At 51.2% G+C, this 24,090-nt stretch overlaps 1 protein-coding gene across 2 annotated transcripts in view; it reads right to left on the reverse strand.

Annotated features, from left to right (window-relative positions):
• Lrig1 (leucine rich repeats and immunoglobulin like domains 1) overlaps positions 1-24,090 on the reverse strand; it is a 106,680-nt gene that overhangs the window by 3,702 nt on the left and 78,888 nt on the right. For both annotated transcript variants that reach the window (XM_042679772.1, XM_042679773.1), the window contains 11 exons: positions 23,360-23,503; positions 21,580-21,723; positions 18,867-19,010; positions 17,157-17,300; positions 14,764-14,844; positions 9,307-9,378; positions 8,505-8,576; positions 5,188-5,351; positions 2,663-2,983; positions 1,132-1,413; positions 238-657 (listed from right to left, as the gene is read on the reverse strand). In XM_042679772.1, the coding sequence (XP_042535706.1) occupies positions 238-657; positions 1,132-1,413; positions 2,663-2,983; positions 5,188-5,351; positions 8,505-8,576; positions 9,307-9,378; positions 14,764-14,844; positions 17,157-17,300; positions 18,867-19,010; positions 21,580-21,723; positions 23,360-23,503 (1,988 nt within the window). The remainder of the gene's footprint in view (positions 1-237; positions 658-1,131; positions 1,414-2,662; positions 2,984-5,187; positions 5,352-8,504; positions 8,577-9,306; positions 9,379-14,763; positions 14,845-17,156; positions 17,301-18,866; positions 19,011-21,579; positions 21,724-23,359; positions 23,504-24,090) is intronic.

A 24,090-nucleotide genomic window follows, 5' to 3' on the forward strand; every position in this document is an offset into this window, starting at 1 on the left:
TCCTAGTACGCATCTAAATAACCAAGGAGACCGGAAGCAGGCGTCACCTGGCGCCTGTATGGAAAGATAAGTGGTAGCCATGGGATGAAAGCCCCAGCTCTCCAGGAGACATCTCCAGGGATGTGAATCTGCTGAGAGCCTGGACACTCCCTCATGTACACCCTGCCTTGCACACACACTTCATCTTGCACACACACCACTCTTCCCCTACAAGCCCAGTGCACCCTGTTGCAGGACCTGTGTTGGTGACACTGTACTCCTCGCTCTTCTTCCTGGTTTGGTAGATGATGCACACCCACACCAGTGACGTCAGGACAATGCTGCACACCACTGCAATGGTGAAGATACCCACGGTGGTCCCGTCCTTTCTGCAGCCAGGGGTGGGTAGGATGCTCAGCTGGCTGTGCGCTCGCTCCGTGCCTAGGGTATTGGACATCTCACAAGTGTAGCGGCCCGCATCCTCCGCTACCACATTCTGAACAACTAGCAGTTGGTTGCCCGGGGTGAAGTGGTGCCTCTCAGTCAGGCTCAAGGGAAGATCCCCCTTGAACCAGGTGATGCGAGGTGTAGGGCTCCCAGTCGCTTTGCACTGCAGGGCCACTGTCTCTCCCACAGACACCACGCGGTCCTCCAAGGGCACTGCCAAGGATGGGGTCTCTGCAAGAAGTGGAGACTGGATATTTATTCTGTGCACCTGGGTTATGGACAAGGGACAGTCCCACCTCCTATCAATCAAATGCCACCTGGGATCATTTATCAGAGTGGCAGGATTTTCAGAAGGCCTTCTAACATTACCACACTACCAAGAACTGTGAACTAGCCTCTGGTCATAAGGACTCCAAACGGACCTATGACAGATCGGCCTATATGACCCTATTCTTGACGGAGACCATATTAACCTTGCCCCTTGAGATGGCAGTTCTCAAAATATGGCATATCTTGCGTCTTGTCAGGACTCACTTGTTCAAGAAAAAAAACTTAGAAAATAGACCTATATTGCACAGAAACAACACAGAACATGCTCTGTAGAGCTGTGTCACAACCTTACTTCTAGGTTCTTACGGTATTCAAGAGCCTCAGTCTCTCCCCGGGACACCCCACCCCTCCCTCCTGGTGTTTCAGTAGCCAAACCTAGGACAGTCAGGGTGGCGTTCGCTGAGACGGAGCCAGCCGAGTTCTGAGCAGTGCAGCTGTAAACGCCCATGTCATCTATTTTCACATCCGTGATGAAGAACACGTCATCGTCAGGCATGACATGCATGCGTCGCTCGCGAGCTGCGGGGAAATCGGTGCCTCCATCCTTCTGCCAGGCAATCTGGGGATTAGGGTGGCCGGTGGCAGCACACTCGAGGCGGGCCATGGTACCAGTCCGGATGGCAATGTCATAGGGTATTTTGGTAAACGATGGCAGAACTGAAAAACACATACGCATGATGAGGTTATGAGGCCGACGTAAAGGCTGGGAAGTCTGGAGAGCACGTCTCCCATGATGCCTTGCTACCTTCCAGACGTGTCTACCAGCACTGCCATGCTGAACCAGGGGCGCTTCTCCATGCCACGGGTGCAGAATGCCATTCACCTCTCCTGTGCTCTACACAACCCTCCTTGGGAAAGGAACGTTGTGCCTCCTGTAGCTCTTAGGCAGTCTGCCAAGGGGTCCTCACAAGTAGAGGTCTGCTGCTCACCTGCCTTAAGTACCCACCATGAAAAAGTCTGGGAGATGCGAGGATCTTGCTGTGTGAGGAGGAGCCACAGAGGGGGAAGGCTAGCACACCTTGCCCCTGGGGAAATCAGCAAATAGGTGTAGATGGCATACCCACGCAGAAACAGGGCATCTAGCGTTAGCTTGGGATTCATGCTGACCGTGGGCAGCTCTAGGTTACATTTGCTGTCAAAGCTAGTTCGGTGAAGACTTATTTGTTGCCAAGTCTACAGGAAACCCTGAGGATGCCCTCAGAGTAAGCCTAGATAGCCCGGGCAATGTGTGGTAGAGAATGTGGCTGGTGGGCTAAGGTCTGACAGAGAAGAGTGAGCCAGCACATTTGGTGATCCGTAAGCCACCTCTTCTCCATCAGCCACCTCTTCTCCCTCAGGGGTCCGATGATGGTTCCTGGTTCCTCCTTACCCTCTATCCACCCCTCCCTCCAGCCCAGTGAAACAGCTATCCTGAAGAAAGCTGCCTTGGTAGGCTCTAAGTCTGGTTCCTGAATAAGACAAAACCTCACACATCTTCCTGACATTACTGCCAGGCTAGGAATTCACTCTGGCCCTGCTGTCCAGGCCTGCAGAGGGGCGGGGACCAGGCCCCACTGGGGGCTGGCCTCTGGCCCATGGCTACTCAAGCAGCAGCTTCCTCCAGATCCAAAGATGCATGGAGGCTGGAAAGCCAACCTCTGGGTGCATGTGGGACAATAAACAGGTAAAAATATGAGGTTTAAATTCACAACTCCACTATCGTCATGACTAGAAACAACTAGGGTTTTTAAGTCACTTGCAGCTTAAAAAACAATGATCAATCTTGTGGGGCAAACTCAGATTGTAAGATTCAAGTCCCAAAGAAGCCATGTGTCAGCTGCCTGGGTCATCTCTACATTGGTAACTGGGCAGCAAGGGCGTGGTTCATAGGCATCTTGCACAAGCACAAGCAGGAGGCATTTCCTACCATTCACAGTGAGCCTGGCCTTGTGTGAGTAGGTAGAGCCAAAGTGGTTGGTGATGACACACTGGTAGCGGCCCTCGTGCCCGAAAGTGACTTGACGGAGGTGCAGGATGGTGGTGTACTCCATCACTTCCCCATCCTGCGCACGGACGTGTGCAAAGTTCTCCATGTCCGCATTGGTCAGGACCTCATTGTCCTTCTTCCAGGCGAAGGTCATAGGGGAGCTGCTGCTGCTGGCTGCTGAGCATGTGAACCGGATGTCCTTGCCCACCACAGCCACAGTTGTCTCCGGCTGGGTGATGATCTGTGGCTTTGGGAAGTCATCTAGGGGAAGAAGGGGCAACAGTAAGATGCCAGGCTCTTCCTACACACAGGAACCAGCTGCTGCTCAGGCTAGCAAGAGACTGGGTCAGATGCTGAGCAGGATGAGATGGTCCCTGTGCACAGTCACCTACCCTGTGGATATCAGGCCTCATCCATTCTCGGATGAGCCAACCAGCATTTCCTTAAGACAGTGATGCTGGCTTCACACTAAACACAGAGACATTGCAGTCATGGCTGCACAGACCATACTCTGAGGATTTGGGTGTTCATTACTTCAGAATGTCTGCACTTCCAAAAATCTATACCTCCACTCAAATAATGAAAACAACCACAAGAATGGCCATAATCTCAGATTTCTGAAAAGTCAAATGCTTATTACAATCTATGAGTACTGCATCAAGATGACTCAATCTCAAGAAGGAAAGTCAGCTCTATGGTGCTTCCACTGAGGGCAAGGTGGAGTTCCATTTCTCTGTCCCTGGTCTATGACATGAAGCCCTGCAGGTAGCATCCACTGAAGGGTACACGTGTTCAGAGCTCCCTAAAAATCCCAATAAAAGACGACTGTCACTGGGCTCTGTTTGGCAGCAACCCAGAAGCTTCTCCCATGAAGCTACAGTTACCTGACCTTACGGAGTATGCTCAGCTGGCATCACTCTACCTATCACGGGCATGTGATAAAACAGGCTGCTAAGGTTAACACGGTTGTTGAGGTGACCATAGACAAGAGGGACAAACAAGAGTCCGCTGGCCAAAACACCCAAAGGAAAATACGGTGAAGGAGATGCCAGTAGCTAGCTCTGAAAATGTCCAACAGCTGGGCACAGTAGTTCATACCGATAATCCTAGCCATTCAGGGGGCTGAGATTGGGAGGAACACGGTTCCAAGGCCAGCCTAGTCAAAAAGTTGACAAGCTGCCTCTGTCTCAACAGAAGAAGTTGGGCACACACCCGTCATCCTTGCTACTGCAGGAAGCGTAGATAAGAGGATGGCGGTCTAGGCAGGCCCAGGCAGAAGGCAAGAACAAATCTCAAAAATAAGCAGATCGAAAAAGACTGGCGGAACTCCAGGGAGCTCTAGAAACACCTAATATGGTGACAAAGCTACGTGAACCTTACCCGATACTACTGGGGAGCCGCCTTGTATTGACCTGTGCTCTGGCCTACGCGGGCACTTCGTGTAGAGAATGGGGGCTCCACACAGCCCAAGGATGCACACAGGAAGCCCCCAAGACTCAGTGGCACAGGACATAAAGCTAGTGCTTGGTGTTCACTTCCCCCTGGGGTGGGTCTGGAGGGAGGCCCGCTGCCTGCCTCGGAAGGTGGCCTGTGGGGGAGGTGCGTGGATGTGTGCATGGAGGACACTCCCGTCTCTTGCTGCAGGTCCAGTGGCTCCTGCTCCGGTCTGCAGGGAACCCATACTGTTAGGTGCCACCTACTGAGGACTGCCACAGGGATTCCAAGGCTTGGGGAGACTGGCGAGAAGCAGAGCTGCGGGCCAGCCTGGCAGGTCCTACCCTACCACCCCCACTCCTGCTGTAAGGCTGGCCCTGCCCCTGGCCACAGCGAACATCAGGAACAACTCGACATTCATCTCTGTCTCCATCTTCTGGGCCATGAGGCTGTCGTCCCTGTCCAGGCTAGCCTGTGTGAAGAGAATCTGTTTGGCATGTTCTGAGCTTTTCACCATCAAACTTGGATGGTGACTGGACCCCCTCACCCCCTCATCCTGCTCAGCAGGATGGTGAGGGCGCCGCGGCAGCAATCGGGAAGGGAGGCTCGCAAGCTGCCCGAGCAGAGTTCGGTGGTGAGGAGACCCTGAGAGCGCAGCGTGGTGCCTGGTCTGAGACCCACTCTTCCTGTGTTTAGCCTCTCGTTTTGGGGTCTGGAGAGAAACACACTGTAAAACCTCAGCCTCAAACGCTAAAGACACAGCCAAACCCAGCACCAAACCATCATCTTGTAACCATCATTCTCATCTATAGTCACCCCACTCGCACTCCCTGATTAAATGCATGTACTCCAGGAACCACATAATGAGGCGCTACACGGCAAGTACTGAGTGTGGTTTCAGGGGTGCAGTGCTGAGCTGTAACCGCGGGCTGCGCGCTCAGCTCCCAGGAATTATTCCCACGATGAGGAGCTCCTCCTGGCATCCCTGCCTTTGTGAGGGAAGGAAAAAAAAAAAAAAAAGCGTGTCTCACCACACACGAAGCTCTCTGGAGGCACTGAGAAAATGCTCTGGCCCTTCAGCAGCTCCGGGTGGGCGCAGGTGGCTGTCACGGAGGCCTGCAGCGTCTTGCTCATGAGCCACAATGGCAGCCACTTCAGCTGACAGTCACACAGGAAGCTCTCGCTGCTGATACGGCTGAAAGACGGACAGATAGTGGGTGCTTCGCGCAGGCCACATGGGCCCGGGGCGGCGTGATGCACAGAACATTCCGCTACCCTGGTCAGTTTCTGCTGCTAATGCGGACAAGCTTTTCACAAGTTCCTCTCTGGTGCTGCACAACAGCACAACAGTGTGTGTAATCTCCCTGGGGATTCTGATGAGGTGCCGCCCTGCATGGAGGTTGGGGTGGAACCACAGATCCGTGTCTAACCAGGCCCTGTGAGACACTGGTCCAGAGATGGTATTTGCAGCACCAGTGCCCGCATGTTGCCCTGATTCCAAGGCTGACACTGCCTCTGTGCCCCCGGGGATACCTTCGAACCTTTGTGGGCTCCAGATGCATCTGACAATGACAAAAGCACTGTCTGGTTTTTCCACTTTTCTAACAAGCCACGTACAGCTTCCAAACTCAACTTGAGATTTTGATCTAAAATCAGCAGCAAGTTCAAAGGAGTCTTCTTGTCCCGTATGGCTGTTAGGTTTTTCATTTGGCCACACCACATGCCTTTACTTCAAACAAGCAAGCCTCACTACCATCCTGCCTCTCGCTTGGATATTCAGGTCTCCTCCGATGAAGGAGGTGGCAGAATTCAGCCCTGCTCTCTGAGCAGTGCGTAAATGCCACTGCCCAGGGATCATGAGAACACAACTCGATTTTGTGGAACTCCAACCAAAACCAAGTCTTACTTTCCTTTTCATTTCTCAGCAACCGAGGACAAGCTTTTCAAACGGGAATGAGAACAGCCATCTGAGTGGACATTCTTCCCTTGGGAGTCACTTGAAGGTAAGGCACCTGGCGTTGAACCGCCTTCATCCTGGAGGACCTCAAGGCTTGATCAAGAGAATGAGGACTGGCCCAAGGTAAAGGAAAAGATCGAGAAAGGGGATGTGCAGCCTCCCCCGCCATGAGCTGCCCACACGCAGGTGTGGCATGGTAAGAAATGCTACATACCATGCCAGGCATTTGTTACGCCACAGGATGGGCTTGTTTCTCTCCACCTCCCTCTGGCCTCCTGATGAGCAATGAAACCAAGAGCTGGTGTTTTTCTATTTGACAAGCAGGCAGCATCTGAAGCCTGTGCCATTGGGACATCGCTGAGATGGCGGAAGGCCATTGCTGCTACCCATGAGATGCAGCAGTGGCTACATACAGGGAGGGAAACACGGCAGGAATGAGCTGTATGTGGCAGTGGGACGGCTCTGCCAGGCCTGGTGAAGGTGCTGCCAAAAGTCCCTTGGGCCCCAACCGAAAGGGGCTAAATAGGACAGCCTAGAACAAGAGGCCGGGCCATCTCTGTGACACTCTAGGCATCTGTCACTGAAGGCACAGGAACAAATCAGGAAAAAGAAATTTGGCTTCAGCTGTTGGATCAAATGTGTCTGGAAAGAATCAGGCCTTGTACCACATTTGGAACATCTTCTGGGCCCAGCTCTTTGAGGATTTCCCGTCCTCTCATCCCAGTGAAGCCCACCTTGGAGATGGCCAAATACCAGTAAGAACTTGGGGACTTCGAGTGGAGAGGGTTTCCCACAGAACAGAAGGCTCAGTGACAGGAAGCCAGACCGTAGTGAGGACACTTGCTGCCCTGATCACTCCACAAGTTCTACTCCAAGACCAGACTGACTGGACAGTGGGATAAGAGCAGCTCCAGGCTCTGTAGACCCCTGCCCTGCTTTCTTCACTCTGACGGAGCTTGGCCTCTTGAGCTGCCATGCACGGCTCCCACACCAGCCAGCCCAGCTCACTGCTGGCTTGCACGCTGCGTCTTCATGAGTCCAACTAAAAGTGTGTTTCCAATCACTGCCGGTGGAAATTTACCCAGAGGATGACTAAGTGAACAATACAACCTGCTGTGATCTGATGGGGAGGAAAACGACCGAGTGCCGTTGACCTGCTTCTCCCCAGCGCTAGGGCCAGTCACAGCTGGACACTTACAGGAGACCAAGGGCTGAGCCTCCAGAACAGGCACGAGCACTGAAGAGCTTGTTAAGAGCCTAAAAAGATTGTCTCTCTTTCCTCCTTTGTCCCTCAATTAAAACGTTACTGCTCTTAAGATCATTATGTGAAATCTTCAAGAACTCTACAATGAGCACTGGGGAACAGGCTCCCCATCGATCTGTGACAGTCAAAGATCACTGTACTTGCTTTATCATGGATCGATCCCAGAATCCACCTTTCCAGAATCACCAGCTCCCTTCCCTGGAATGGGAGCTACAGAATTCATATTCCATCTCGCTCAGTCAAGAACAGCTGCTGGGGCTGCAAGCGGGAAAGAGGCCCCGTGAGCTGCTATGAACTCCCAAGCCAAGTTCCTCAGCCACTCAGGGCCATCTGCTCACAGTCATAGGACGGGGACCCAGAGTTCCAGCCCGCCTGCCTCAACCATGGCTACACCCACCTCCCACCCCCAACCAAAGCTGCATCAGGAGGAGCCTTAGCAACAGGGTGAGGTTGGGACAACAAAGCTACCCTTCAGCCTCTTCCCAAAAGCACTGCTGGAACCCAGAGTCACACCTGAAAACTGTTTCCAGCTAGAACAAATGGGCCTGAGCCTCAGAGTCACACAGAGGAGAAAGAATATGGATGCTGCTACCTGAGTATCTAGACTCCATCCTCTACCTGGTTACCTGGGAGCCCAAGGGGAAGTCTGTGGTAGTGGTACCACTGACTGCCAGGGCTTCGAGCCTGGTGTGGCGGCTGGACATCAATACCTCTGCTTGCCCAGCACACAGTTTGCCAAGCTCCAGCAAGAACACTTGTCCATGGCATAATGAAAGGAGTGAATGCCTACTTTAAAGAAGCAGCTTTATTTCACCTTGTCTAGAACTGCAGTGTGCAAACTCTAGCCTGCAAGCTGCCACCGCCTGCTTCTGTCACTATGAATGTAAGCGTGCACAGCCACAACCATTCTCTTTATTACTGCTGTTTTCTGCTAGGACACAGTTGAGTAGTCATGAAGCAGACCCCATGGCCCACAAACTCCTAAAGATTGCTAACCCCTGACCCATTGAGAGTCCCACAAGGCATTTTTCATGACAACTTAGCTAGATATTAAGGGACAGAGTTATTACAAGTATAACTGTTTCTCTTCTTGATCTGCAAGTCTCCATGGAATCCCCAGTACTTACAGCTCTTTAAGATTCTTCATCTTCACAAAGGCATCGGGCTGAACAGACCTGATTGCATTCTCCCCCAAGTTCCTGAAACAGAACACACAGACATATAGAAGAAGCCCCTTTGGAGTCAGCAAGGACAGACAGGTATTTTTTCCTAGGACAGTGGTGCTTCACAGATGACCCCACCTCTGGCTCCCTTGGAGGGGGCTCTACTTCTTGTGTTCACACAAGCACGCAGAAACTGAGGGACAAAGCAGCATCAAGAGTCTCCTCAAAGCCAGGTGGAGGCTTCCATTAGTTGATGGGCACCCTCCCCCTCCTCCCCAACATACAGCTGACCCTGATTCTAAGATGAAATAAAGAACCACACAACATCAGCAACAGCTCAAGACTGGCTCTGCCTTCTTCCTGCCAGGGTCCCACAGGTAACCATCCCCATAACAAAAGTGCCATTTAGTGGAGACACTGGCTTGGCCAGGATGAAGCATACTGTGGAACTGGCAGTGAGACCAGGTGTCTGTGAAGGAGCGTGGTGTATGGGTGACACAGGGCAGCAGGTGGGAGGAAGACATTTGCTCAAACACCAATTGCATTAATGGGAGCACACCCATGGGCCATATGTTCTGTGACTGTTCTTGGCATAGGCAAAGTAAAGGCCAAAGTTGATGCTGACTTATAATGAGAAGGAAGCAGCTGGTGTTTCCAAATAGCCTGTTTCTCGGTTTACAAAGATGCGATTAAACTGCTAGCAGGCTTCCCCAGCAGGCACATTTGGCTGGGCTCTGGGTCAGGCAAGGTCTGGTAAGATACTCACAGGTGCTCCAGGCCTTCCAGCCCCGAGAATGCTCTCTTAGCCACAGACTTGATCTTGTTTCCAAAGAGACTCCTGCAGTTTCCAAACATCCAGGCGTGCGTGGGTGGGGGTGGAGGGAGGGTGGGGAGAGAACACAGGATTAGGGCAGTGTCCAGGACAAGCAGGTGAAATGCTGACGGATGCTGAGATTATAGGTCTGCAGGCATCCCCTTTGTGAAGCGGAATGCCTTTATCTGTATGAGAAAGTCACAGCGCTGACAGGTTGCAACTGGACACACTGGCAAGTCTCAAAAGGCCCTTACAGTGTCAGTGGAAGGCCTAGTGTGTCTAGTCCAGGCCATCTCTCTCCAAGGACCACATAAGGGGTCAAGGGTGAGGCTGGTGGTGGCCTCAGGAGAAAGAGGACTGGTCACTATTTCAGTGAGGAAGCAAAGTCAGAGAAAGTGGCAAAATGCTGCCTACTTCTGACAACTGCATCCTGGGGATAAAGATTCCCAAAACCAGCAAGAAAGAGAACAGGAAAATGGACGCTGATAAAGGCAGCACACTGGCAGCCAGGATGTGACTACTGGAAGCTGTGACGTGCTCTCTCCAGCCTGCAGGAAACGCCTGCACTGCCTGCTTCTCAAGCAAGACCCCAGGCTTTCCATGTAGCAGGTTAGAGGTTCATCAGATGCCAGGTACTTGGCTCCTCAAAGGTCAGTTTGGGAGGCCATCTAATGCCTGTATTTTTAAGACTCCTAACCCAAGGGAAGCAGCTTCTGCCTCCCTACAATTCCCATCCCAGTCTTAGCAGAAAAGTAGTAACCATCTTCTCAAAAGGACCCTCTGACCCCTGCAAGGCACATGGCGGAAACTGCTCCTTCCACTGGGATGAAACCCGTAGCTCCCACCCAAGGGACCCTAGAATGTGCTGGATGATAGGAATGAGGTTTTTTCCCTCCTTTTTATTGTCAGGGCCTCTAAAGAGCCCCAACCCCTACCCCCACAATGGGTCCCTCTGAAGCAATAGCACAGGACTCTGCCTGCCAGCAGTAAATGCAGGAGTGCGCTCTCAGTCAGCTCCGTGCACTCTTCAATCACATGGTCTTTCAGGGCCTCTAAAGGGCCTAAAAGGGCTTGAATGCCTGCGAATTCAGAAATCAGCAGGTCTGAGATAGAACCACCAGGAGGAAAGAAGAGAAAACCTCTGGAGAGAGCCTGTCTGGCTCAGCTACTTCCAGAGAGGGGGCAGTTCCTGTCCAAGACCCCACCAAGAATCAGAGAATAAGACAGTGACTAGCGGCCAGCTCTGCCTTCAGGTTGAGTAAGACTGGGACCCATGAGCAGCAACAGGAAGTACCAATCCATCCCTGAATAGAGAAAGGAGAGGGGGGAGGGGAGGGCAACCTGGGCAGCACCCCCACACAGGACCGTACTTCAACTTAATTGTAACAGGTTCCCAGGGACAAGCCGGGGCAGGGGCAGGGGCTGCCGTGAGGCAGAGGCGCAGGCGTGGAGCACACAGCTAGCACAGCCCGGGGAAGGCACCAGCTGTCCACAGGCCAACTTCCGGACCGCATGCCAGGGGCCTCATGACCCCACTTCATCAGGAACAGACTCCTGCTCTGGGGCCTCCATTTCAGCAGCCTCCAGCAGTCACTGAGTAATCAGGCATCAGACAATGCCTGCTCTGTTTCCTGACTCTGGAGGTGAAGGGCCAACAGGCCAGACGTTTCTCTGCCTTGTCTTTCTTTCTGAAGCAGGCTGCGAGAATATGAAAACAATCTCCTCCTGAAAGTGTTTCCACAAGCTCTCGCAATCTGGAACACATATTTGAAATAAACCAAACACACAGAAACTCGGGAGGCTGTGCCCGCGCAGGCCTCTGACCACAGACACCAGCAGTGGATACAACTCATGGGCACCAAACGCTGACTGCGTCTGAGGGCGCTGCCAACTTCTACACTTACTCAGATCCCCAGGCCGAGGCACTGTGCTCCAGGTCCCAGTAAAAATGAACTGAACTGTTTAGAGAAATCTCCCGTAAACTAGATCCAGGAAAAAGCTGTGCTTTATTTCAGCCATTAAGTATTAGTCACGTTGACCTCTTTTACAGTGAGGGCAGGCTGTTATTTCTAATGGTGACAATAGCAATAAAACAAATTCTCAAATTCTCAATTACACAGGGCCCAGTCATCCTGCTAGTGGACCACAATGGCCTTTATCTTTTCCCAGCAGACATGGGGCATTGGGGGGAGGGGAGGGAGGGGACCCAACTAGTAGACTGAAGGTTCTAATCAGGCTGCCTGCCATGTGGAGACAGTGGGACTCTGCTGGAGGGATGCTCTTGTCCCATGAGCGCATCCAGGGAAGCTGTGTCTGGCCAGATCTCCCCAGCACTGACTTGGCTCAGATACCTGGGAAGTCTCTCAAAACCCCGTGCATCTCCCAGCCAGCCTTGCTAAGGGCGCCTGAAGACTGGCTCAGTGCTTGCTCAAGCAGTCACAGCAGGCAGTGGGGTATGGATGATGGTGCCAAGGTTTTGGAGAGGAGCCATGACATGTACCAGCACCCCTCCCTGCCCCCAACTCTACAGACCATGCCCTCCCCCCCCAACCCCCGCAGTGTGGAGCACCACCCAAGCAAGAAGCCGGAGGCTCTGCCTCTCCATCCACTGCCACATAATCCCTTCCCACAAGCCCTGCACGAACTCCACCCTCATCCTCCTGAGCAATGTCCTGGAGAGAAGTGGAGCCAAGGGGCCACACCTGAACCCCCTGGCCTGCACAAGTCACTAGGGTCTTCTAATTAAACGTCTCATTTGGTGTCTAGCAATTCTCTCATGCTGATCGTGTAGCTGTGCAAGCCTCGGGCGGGTGAACACCAGAGGCTCCAGGTGACTATGGCAGTGGAGAAGTGAGTGGGCTTCAACTAGGAAGAAAAGCACAGGCAGGAGTCTGTGAACACCGTCATGGTGACAGGAAGCGCCAGCTTGAAGAATCAGCCCAAATGGCCGACCGGTGGGAAGGATGAAGGCGGGGCCACAGCCACGCATCTCACAGTCTGAGGCTCACTTTACCCTTCTGGGAAATATATTCACTTAGGCCTGGTCTCCTACCCAGGCTCCTGAGCAACTCAGTAGAGGCAGGAGCTTCTTCCCTTCCCCTTCCCAGCTCTCAAGCTGGTCAAAGGCAAACCCTGGGAAGATCACAGAGCACTGTCCTCTCCAGCTGTGGACTACCCTTCCATGTACTTCCCAGGAGACCCCAGTGGACTTGGCCCAGAGGACTTGGATGGGGCAATACCATGTGATGGCCGCTTCCCCCAGCGCAGCAGAGCTACAGGGCTTTCCTGACAAAATGCTAAGGAGATGGAAGGGGCGAGGGGATCGAGGCTGTTTCTCACTCACGCACGCATGCATTCATTCATTCAGTTTCAGAGATAGGACTTCTGTATGTAGCCCAGCTGCTCTGCAGCTCCCTATGTAGCCTATGCTGGACTTGAACTTAGAATCCTCCTGCTTCGGCCTCCTCAGTATCAGGATCGCAGCATGACCACCACACCCAGCTTGGGTTCTCACTGCTCATGTTTACTCAACACTTACGCTATCCAAGCCCAGCAGATTTAATGAGAGCTAAAAATCAGGATTTGCTTTGCTCTTCCCTTTGCACGAGCCAGCTTTCACACATCACCACGGCACACCAGTTCTGTGGACTGCACATGGGGTCACACATGTGTCGCTGCTGTCAGGTTGTGTTCAGGTATTTCCTCTCTCCCTCTCCCTCTGCGTTACTTAGAATCCAAATTGCATGTACCACATCATTTTATTTCAAGAAGTCCCTCCCCCTGCCTTTTTGCAACATAACCATGATGTCATCACACTTAAGCCAATGACTACACATCTTCACATATATTCAGGAATTCTTATTAGTGTCCCAGTTCCCCCAATTGAGTCACGTCTCTTCTCTCTTTTCCCTGTACACACAGAGCCTTCAGCCTCAGGTGTGGACTCCGTGGGGCCGTGGAGCTGTGGCTAAGACCCTGCACTGACAAGTCCTCGGGGGTCTTGGGCTAGGACAGCATGGGAAGCACATCTCAGTGGAGCATGTGTCAATGTGACACGAGTGAGAGAGCAAGGCGAGGCTCGGTTCAGGCTCAGAACTGCTGAACCTGCTGCCTCCACCAGGAGATGACACATGCAGCTCTGCGTGTCCTGCAGAGAACATGGCAGTGCCATCTACTCTCCCCTGCCTCACTCATCAGCTTCAGGGGAGGCTTGAAGTGACTGGAGGCTCACAGGCTCTGCACCCAGATGCATGGCTCCAGCCTGGAGTTCCTCTTGTCACCAACAGGCCTGCTCTGTCTGAGCTTACTGTGCATGGGTTAACAGTATGCCTGACAGGAGCTAGGAAGAGGAATGCACAGAGCATCTGACACACTATAGGAGGCAGGAATGCTCTAGAAGAAATGCAATCCTCAGAGCTTATTCTTAGTACCTTTCTAACATAAAAAGTATGAAAAAACACATGCTTCAAAACAAATACTTATAACGGACTATGGCAGTCTCCATCAGGGCTTTCCAAATACTTACATGTGCACTACTCAGCTCCCTGACTCTGAGACAGGCTGGTACGAGGGTGGTGGCTGTCTTGTCTGTGTTTGATGAGATGCCCTCCTCCCTTAGCTTGTTCCCCACAAAGACTACCCTGATCCTTCTGTCTGAATGCTCCTTAGTGGCATAGGACATTGTACTGGTGAGACAAAGAGGGAAACAGGGCCAACAAGGAAGCAACACACAGCCTGGGAGCCTGCCCCCGCCAGCTGTGGCCATCTGGACTGCATCCTTTCCTGTCTCTCTCCTTAACTTTAAAAAGGTTGCAAGACAGAGCTTGCCCTGATGGGGTGACTACCACACACTCACGCACATATATACACGTGTCCTGAAGAATAAGTGGCACATTCGAGAAAAGGGGCCCAAAATACTGAATTCAAAATACCTATTATTATTATTTCCATGCGATTATAATTAGGAACAAAAATACTACAGACGCTTCAAAATGATCAAGTTACTCGGCTTGAGACATTTCACATATTTTCTAGAAATTCAGAAAGAAAGTAGATTCCTTTGGGCAAAGGACAAAAACCCAGAACAAGGAACTAGCTGGACGCCAGTGGTTCACACCTGTAATCCTAGCTCCTCAGGAGGCTGGGCGCTGAGGATCCCAACCTTAGCTGTTTTCAGATCACCTGGGAACTGACTCCCTGAGAAAACCTCTCTGGGCCCCCAAAGACCAGGTCTGCGGCACCAAGAACATGCCACACAGCGAGGAAACACCCAGCCTGGCTCAACCTCAGCCTCTTCTCCCCACACAACAGAAAAGTCTCAGCAGAACCTGCTTCCCACGGTGGGCCCAGGACATGGGGAGCCGCCAAAGCGATGAACCACGCATGCAGTACAAGCATGTAAATACTCACAGCTTGCTGAGGTTGTCAAGTCCCATGAAGGCACCGCTGGTGTCCTCAATTGTGCCAGAAATCTCGTTATGGTCCAAGTCCCTGGGGAGAAAACAGAATGTAAGCTCACCCTCCAGTGAAGCCTGGCCTTGTACCCAGACTTTCACTTAGAAGCTCAAAGCATCCAGGTGAGCACCAGAGGCCCAGTGTCACACAGTCATGAGCGGCATGGCCCTCAAAGGAAACCTGTTCTGAATATCCTGTGGTATGCCTGGCTCCTCAGCCTTCCCAGAGTTTTTCTACCCCTCAAAACACCAGGCTTCCCCGTTGGCCCCGCTGGACTGGGAAGTGGTGCAGACATCCCCAAGTGGGCAGCTGGTCCCCGCACAGAGCAGCAGTCTCAAAGGTTCCTTGGGTTCCATCTACTTAGCCACTTTTCTAGACTTGATGGGCGAACTGTGGAGGGCACCTGGAAGACTGATGCAAAGGCAAGAGGCCCTGGCCTGGGGACCCCTCCACGGAGCCCAGCTCCTCACGAGGTCTGCACAGCACTGGACTCTGAGCCAGGGAGGACATCTGGGTGCTGAGTCAGACTTGTGACCCACTTGCCAGGTTGGAGCAACGAGGCCAGCTGCACAACCCAGCTCCTCTGACATGCAAATCCCAAGGCTGATGAGTCAGCCTCCTCCCGGCTTCCAACGACAGGCCGTGAATGCCCAGGCGAGACAGCACACCTGGCGGCCAGGCCCCCAACTCTGAACACATTCTGCCCTCTCCAACTTTCCATAAGTTCCTATACTTCCTTTCCAGAACCCTGGCCGACCTGGCCAGGAACAGAGATGCTGCTCTTGGATCCTGAGAGAACCTGGAAGGACACTGCCAGCAGAGGAGAGAGAGCTCTCAGCTGAAAAGTGAAATGCTTACTGTGATCTTTATTCTACAGCAGGAAGCTCAAAGTGAGAGACTTTGTTGCTGGAAGGGTCTTCTCCTTTCAATGGACGGGCCCCTCCCTAGTATCTATAGACTGAGTAAACCAGGGGCCCGGCAGTGGCTGTGTGTGCCTAAGTCCTTGCTGCCAAAGTTTTCCTTCTTTCTGGCCCACTTAGCCTGAATGTTCCCAGCCTTGTTATTTGGGCCTAGCAAAGACTCGCAGGCTGACCCCAGCTTGAATAGCTTGGCTGTGGCTCTTTCTCACTCCCAGCAGTGAGTCATCGTTAAAACGCGCTCTGCCAGGTGCAAGTGCAGAGGCCTTCCTCCCTCACACGGGGCAGGCACAGAGGGCCGTGCTTGGGAGGAGGCCTCAGAACTGGCTTCGGTTGTCTGTTAAAAACCACAGGCTCGGGCTGGGAAGGTGGCTCAGTGGTAGAGCACTTGTCTTGCATGCTCGAGGCCCTGGGTTCGATTCCCCAGCACCACATAAGCAAAAAGAAAAAAGCCGGAAGTGGCACTGTGGCTCAAGTGGTAGAGCGCTAGCCTTGAGCTGAAGAGCTGAGGGACAGCGCCCAGGCCCAGAGTTCAGGCCCCACGACCGGACCCAAAAAAAAAAAAAAAAAAAAAAACCACAGGCTCTCTTTGGGGGCCATGTACCGATAGTTACTTAGAAGTTATGTGGTACTGCTAAGGGGTAACTTCTATCACCGTCCCCAAAAAGCATCCTGCTGCAACTTCTGGCAACCTCGCTTCATGAAACATTTAAGAGGGACGTGGAATCATTACTTCCCCTCTGTTACAGAACTCCGTAATTAGAGCCACACTTAAGCTCTAAGATAGGATTCCTCATTTCTACCTCTTTTAGATACTGAGTGTACCAAAGTTCAAATTCTAGGGCAAGAAAAGAATAGTGGCACCCCACAACTTGAAGGACACACACACAAATTTCAAGCCAAAGGCTGAAGACTAGAAGAACTACCATGGCAGACAGTGTCCTAGACGCTGCAGTAAGCACTAAGTATAGACGCTGCAGTAAGCACTAAGTATAGGACATTTTTCTTAGAAACTACCAAATACATAGTGGGGATTGTTGTTGGCCAGCGCACGCGTGCGTGCGTGTGTGTGCGCACACGCACGTGTGTGTCCTGGGGCTTGAACTCAGGCCTGGGCACTGTCCTTGAGTTTGGGGGGTGCAGGGGGTTGCTCAAGGCTAGCACTCTACCCCTTGAGCCACAGCTCCAGTTCCAGCCTTTTGGTGATTAATTGGAGATATCCAACTATAGGCCCCAACCTACAGAAGGGGAGACTTTTCTGGCTCAACCAGTGGTCTTTCAGTTGATCTAGGAGTCTGACTGGGCTCACAGCAGGTGGGTTGGGGTGGGAAAGCCACCCGGAGCGGAACTCAGCACAGCAGCTGCTTCAGGCTGTTCCGTGCTCCCACCCACGTCCCCCTCACTCTGTCACCCGAACCATGACAGCCGTACAGAACGCGCAGGCTCTTGAGTCCCTTGAAGGCACCCTCGGCGACGTGGCTGATGGCATTGTGGCTAAGTCGCAGTACACTCAAGTTGCTCAGGTCTGCCAGGCTCTCCTCGTCCAGACGTGTGAGGTTATTGAAGGACAGGATCCTAAGGAAGGGAAGAGGGAGGTAAATGTCCCCATTGGGCCACATGGGGACAGCTCTTCTCTCTCCTCTCCAGAGCCTCAGTGGCTGGGTCTCCATTGGAAGGGGGCACATGCACCCACAGAAATCCTCAGTAAAAGTGGCCATGCAGTTAGAGACCCTCGGTGTTCAGCATCCTTTGACAACCAGTATCATCACTGTACTGTGAGGACTACACAGGGACAACACAGAGAGCCTTAAGACCCAAACCTATGCTAGTCTCCATGGCTGTTCCTGATTCAGGCTGTTCAAGATCTCTTCCTAAAGAAGGCTGATACTCCTGGACAGGATGGGTTCTACAGTTATACTCCTTGCATCTGCCAGCAGAGGGCACCACGAGCCACTGCTTGGGGCAGCCACACCAGGCCCTCCCTCCTTAGAGAGGTGAGGCTGTGGCTCCTGGCCTGAGCAGTTAAACCTCTGCTCCCTCTGTAAGCAGGGCAGGGAACATGCCCCAAAGCAACTGCTCTGCCTCAGCAGCAAAACCAACCCTCCTCCCAGCACTTCCACACCTCTCACAAGCCCTGGGTCAGTAACTTGGCACACTGGTCATCTAAGGATGAAAAATGGGCATCTGGGCTGAGGTAGGAAGAAGGAAAAATAATTCAGTGAAGATTAATGACTTTTTAAAGGTGGCAGCAAGCAACATTCCTTCCGTCCTGAAATAATAAGTCATGGTGTCTGTCAGTCGCAAAAACCTGGCAGGAGATCAAAACTGCATCCTCACCTGCAATTAAAGAATTTATTTTAAAAGAGGGGGCGGGGAACATTCTGGAAAGCAATCCTACTCCTAATCTGAGGTTGCATGAACACAGGACAAACGTCTAGGGTGGATTCAGGCATATTCTTTGACCTTCAGGCCTTCTAAAGGGCACAAGGGCCATCTTCACATTGTCCACCAACCAGAAAAGGGAGTAGAGAATATAATGTTCCGCCTGAAACAGGCCTTTCCTGTGGCCTCAACTCCAGGGGCTCACACACACTCTGGTAACAGAACTGATTGTAACCCAGTTCTGGCTTGGGGAAACCTACAGGACCTTTCTTCTTCCCCATAGCTCCCAGGCCTGGCAAAGAGAAAACTGTGGGTCCTTGAGTTCCCTGGTAAGGTTAAACCTGAGTCAAGAGGTTGTTAGAAACCACCAGGAAGCTGACACCAAAAGGCCACCACTAACAAACACATTTACAATAACAAAGACACTCACAAAATGAGATATAAACTCCTGGAGGTCCGGGGAGACCCTTCCCCAACACAGCCCTCTCCTTCGGGAACTGTCCCAAGAAAGCCTAGGGAACAGAGGCCCCAGTAGGATGGACATGAGACACCTGTAGCCCCTGACAATCCGCAAGCAAGCTAGGGAAGATGGGAGGAAAGCAGGAAGGGCCTCAGCTCTGGCCATTCGTCTTCTCTGCAGACCTCCCAACCTTAGTCTCCCTAAGGCCACTGTGCTGTGAAGCGCTTCCTGGGGTCTAGAAGGTTCACCAGGCACTGTGTCTCAAAGCACTGCTACAGACCAAAGCTGAGACTACTTACAACTCATGCAGCTTCTGGCAGAAGCTCCAGCCATCACGGTGAATGCGAGAGATGGAGTTGTTGCTGAGGTGCAGCTGGTGCAGAGCTGTGAGGCCGTACAGCGAGCCACTGTTCACTTCCACCAGGCTGTTGTACTCCAGGTGCCTGCAATGACAACCATGCGTGGCCAAGAGGAAGCCAGGGTCAACACCAAGGAGGTAACAGGACACGAGCAAAGTGAGTCTACATGTGGTGTGTGCATTCATGCACACATCAGGAAGTGCCAAAGCAGACAGAGTTCAGAGGGCAATAGGAAGTGCCCTAGAAGTGTCTTTCTGGCTAAGTAAAAGTGAATGAGGCAAACAAATGGGCAGAGAGAGGAGTTCTTGATGAAGGCAAAAGCATCAGAAAGAGGAGACAAAAAGAGGCAGCTTTTATATTCCTCCCATCCTACAGTTTCATAAATAGTGAAGGGGACAAACAGATTAAAACTAGGTGTAGCTAAAAATGTCTGGAGCCTGGACTGTGTTCGAGAGGCCCATCACAGACTTAACTCTTGGACTGGAACACAGAGTTTCAGCTCTGGAGTCAGACCATTTACACTTTCAATTTTGCAACTGTGATGACTTAATGATCTTGAACACTGGAAATATCCACTATCCACAAGTGTTGACTCCATGCATAAGCCCATGTAAGAAACCTACCATAGCTCAATTCATCAATGTTTTCACTTTATAATGGTGCAAAAGCCGCGTGCGTGTGTGTGTGTGTGTGTGTGTGTGTGTGTGTGTGTGTGTACGCAGTAGAAATGTCAGTTGTGATTTTGGATGTGGGTTTTTGCAGGTCCAGTGCTACATGTTGCAGTGTTCTTGCAACGTGGGGCAGGAGGCATGGGTGACTGCCAGGATGCCACTCAGTCACAAGGTGAACAACTGACACAATATCGGGGAGGATGCTGTTAACCTAGGATGTTCTGAATTCGAGATGGATTACATGCATGTTTTCAACCTAAAATGATTTATTGCAGTGTAAGTCCCCTGTAAATGAAGGAGCATCTGTACACTACTTCACAACATAGCCTATGCTAGTCAAAGACAGCACTATCCTGGGTAACAGGCCTCTTAAATAAAAATCACTAGTTCAAACTTCGTTCCATGTTCAATGTGAAAGGGCTTTGAGCAACTGTGTCTTTTTTTTTCTATCTTTCTCCCACTGTTCAAAAAGCATTTAATTTATAAATAACTGCTAAGGTAACTTACCACCCCCTGAAATTTGTACAAATTTGTTCAGCATAAAAACAAAATGGGGGCTGGGAAAGTGGCTCAGTGGTAGAGTGCTTGCCTTGCATGCAGGAGGCCCTGGGTTCGATTCCTCAGCACCACATAAGCAGAAAAAGCTGGAAGTGGCACTGTGGCTCAAATGGTAGAGCGCTAGCCTTGAGCGGAAGAGCTGAGGGACAGATCCTGTCCTCACAGGAGCTGAGTGTGCGTGGGAAGAGATGGCCAGCAGAAGATGCTTTTGTTACATAACAGGACAGCACCATGTGCTGGTGGCCTGGGACCTAGGCTTCCGGCTTTGGTTTCAGTTACAAAAACACCTAATCAAGGGTATAGAATTTACCGAGTAATTTACAGAGTAATGTGAGTTGAACCACTGACTGTACAGTAGTTCATAGGTAAAGACAGTGGTACACGTGTGTTCATTTGAAGTATCTACATGCAAAAGGAAAACCCAGAAGAGATGCACTTAAGAGGCAACTGTCCCTTGGGAGAAGCACTGGGGCAAAGCGGGGACACACAAGAGGTAGAGCAGGTTGTTTCTATACTGTCTGATTTTATTTAATTATGCATGTGTATTACTTTTGATTAAAGACTACCAAATATAAACTTTAAAAACAGAGGATCAGCAATTGGCTGGCTGTTTCTGCTGCTCCCAGTTACTCTGGCAGCCAGCAAGAAGTGCAGCTGACACATTTGGCCAAAGCAAATATTCCCTTGATAAAAGCTGCACATCTGCACCAAGGTTCATGATTAGCTCATAAAACAGAAATAAATCTCCAAGGAAGAACTATGTATTTTCAGCCCCACCTGCACATCAAGACAGACTGTCAAATCCAAAATAGGGAGAGAGGGCACTTCCTGGAGGGTGTGGGAGGATGTGGGAGGTCACCCTGCAGCAGCCCAGGTCTGTGGAGGAAGAGGGAGAATAGAAAACAGGGCCAGGGCTGGGAAGGTGGCTCAGTGGTAGAGCGCTTGCCTTGCATGCCTGAGGCCCTGGGTTCGATTCCTCAGCACCACATAAGCAAAAAGAAAAAAGCCGGAAGTGGCACTGTGGCTCAAGTGGTAGAGCGCTAGCCTTGAGCTGAGGGACAGCGCCCAGGCCCAGAGTTCAGGCCCCACAACCGGACCCAAAAAACAAACAAAGAAAACAGGGCCAGTAGGCTTTCCTCTCCAATGGTCACCTTATCTAACAGAACCCATGTAAAACCTCCTCTACGAGCTGTTCCTTCTCTAAAAGAAAAACACCTTCAATTTGGTCTAGTCTGTAGACCGTGAGTTGAGCCCAGAGGCAGGGCTACAGCTGGCAGAGGGATAGGTACAGGTGGCTTCCTCATCCTGCACTTAGCTGAATGAATTCGCTACGCATTACAGCATATAGGCAAGTGAGCACGCATGTGCAGACATACACACAGCCCTTTTTTCTTACACACAAGCCCACCAAGGCACCCACTTACAGGACATGCATCTTGGACAGTCCCCAGAAGGCACCATCCGTCAGCTTGCTGATGTTGTTCCGCTGCAGCTTCAGCACCTCCAGGCTGTCAAGTCCATGGAACGTGAGGCCTTCGATTAGCCGAATCCGATTCCGATTGAGGTCCCTAAAGATAAAGCCACAAGGTCAGAGAATCATCTGCAGCCATTTCCAAGCTGGAGTTTTGAACCAATGGAGACACAGTGGTAAAAGATCAAGTGCACCTCCCCAGTACCAAGCCCAAGAAATAGTTAAGAGAAGCACAGCGGCTCTGTGCAGTCAGCTCCCAGGGAGTCTGAACATGCCAGTGCCCATGTCCTCTCCAGGAGCACAAGCACCATTCATGATTCTGCCGCTGGCCCAGGGCATGACACAAGAAGCACATGTCTTAGGTGAGGTGTCTCTGTCCTTAGCAACAGACTTCCACACCAGATGCCTTGAGACCCAGGACAATTATTTCAGTTGTATCACATGTTAGGAACACTGTCCTCTATGGGTATTGGAGAGGCTCCACATATAAGAGAGACATTATTGAATACAGGGAAGAGGAGATACTGGTTATGAAGATTTATAGTTGACTCCTAGCCTCAGCCTAACAGAACCTCATTTAACCAAAAGATGGAAAAAAAAAAATGGTGGGTGGGCTGGATCCATTAGCAACTAAAAAGATCACTGAGCTAGCCAGAAAGCTCTTGGTTTTCCTCAAATATGTCTACAGTGTCTCATGATCGTTCTTCCTCAAGATCATGGAGACCTCCACCGACTGAGAAGAGCAAAGTCCAGATCCATCACCCAGGGGAGGTGATGTGCTACAAGCAGTATCAAGGACTGAGGCTCTCCTGTCCTGTGGCCAGCTTGGCCTTCAGCAACTGTTTTGTTCTGTTGAAACCAAAGTTCCAATATTAGTTTATTTTCCCGAAATAAACTCTTGGGCTGAGAAGACAAGAGGAAAAATAAGAAACAGAAAATGAGTCCATCAGGTTTTGGTTAATGAAGTTTTCTTGAATCTCTCTCAATCCAGAACCTATGCCATTCTTTTCTCTTTTGTTTTGGGCCTGGACTCAGCCTGGGCGCTGTCCCTCAGCTCTTCAGCTCAAGGCTAGCTCTCTACCACTTGAGCCACAGCACCACTTCCAGCTTTTTCTGCTTATGTGGTACTGAGGAATCGAACCCAGGGCCTCATGCATGCAAGGCAAGCATTCCACCACTGAACCACCTTCCCAGCACCCCCTATGCCATTCTTGAAGGACATTTGGCCTGGGTCACTGAAAAACCATATAAATCCTTTCAACAAAAAATAAGTCAGCTACCTTGTAAAATGAGGCAGTCACCTCTTATTACCTCCGGCCACATTAGCTTTCTGTCAAACTATTCAAGAAGTGTTTGACATCATTTTTTTGTGCCCAAAATGTACGCTGTCCAGGCACCTATAAAAATGAAACTAAAACCTGTGAGATAAAGAAATGGTGTGCAGCCTAAGCATTAGCCAACATCAGCAAACCTGTTTTGTTTTGGAAAAGGCCAGCAAGGACAAGCATGGACATACTCTGTAGATTTTTTCCTCAGCAAGCTAACACAGCTTGCCAGCTTCAGACCCAGCTCTTAATTTGCTTTTAGTCGTTGTTGCCATAGGGCCATTAATGATAGTTTATGCAGCTTCACTGGGGGGGGAAAGGGTCACAACTGGTACAAGGTACTTGGGGAAATCTGGCTCCCATAAAGTTTGGCTAACCTTTAATTAAAATGCAGGTTTCTGTACTTACAACTGTGTCAGCCGGCGGAGCTTGAAGGCTTTCACAGGAAGCTGGGTGATCCTGTTTTTGCTCAGGCGAAGAGTCAGCAGCGACCGCGACAGACCATCAAATGCTCCTGGCTCCAGGGTGCCGATTCGGTTGCTCGCCAGGTTTCTGGAAGATTGGGGGAGGGGGAGGGATGTAGTGGCAGTGGGAGGCCTTCCTCAATCTGTTAACCAACATAGGACCCAGCTGGGTCTGAGCCGGAAGAACACACGAAGATGTGTCCAGAGGGACAGAGCTCCACGGAGAGGCCTGTCATCACAGGGCTCTGAGGCCCGACTCCCAGATAGGGAACCACAGAGATGCAGGTGACAAGGTTGTTCAATGAAGACCTTGAAGCAGGCCTCGCTCTGGCTTGGGCACAGAGTGTTCATGGCTTGTGGCTCACAGGGATGGGAGAAAGTCACAGAGCAACCTCCCCCCCACCCCCCAACCGCTGCCTCAGGAACCACCTGCCCTCACGGCCACTATGTCAGGATGTGGTGAGAAATGCCCTTGCAAGCAAAAAGTCAACTGCTCTTTAGGAAAGGTCAGAGCCAATTTAGTATATTTGGGAAACAGCCTTTAATTTTGAAGTGGGTCTCATCGCATGACTTGCATGACTTTGCATAAACCAACTCCTTTGAATAATTTTAAATGCCTCAAAGAAGAGAGTAGTACCAAATCCTCTAAAAAACAAACAACACTTCTTCATAGTG

This window comes from Dipodomys spectabilis, unplaced genomic scaffold, assembly GCF_019054845.1.
Source record: "Dipodomys spectabilis isolate Male_0828 unplaced genomic scaffold, ASM1905484v1 ptg000054l, whole genome shotgun sequence".
NCBI lineage: Eukaryota > Metazoa > Chordata > Mammalia > Rodentia > Heteromyidae > Dipodomys > Dipodomys spectabilis.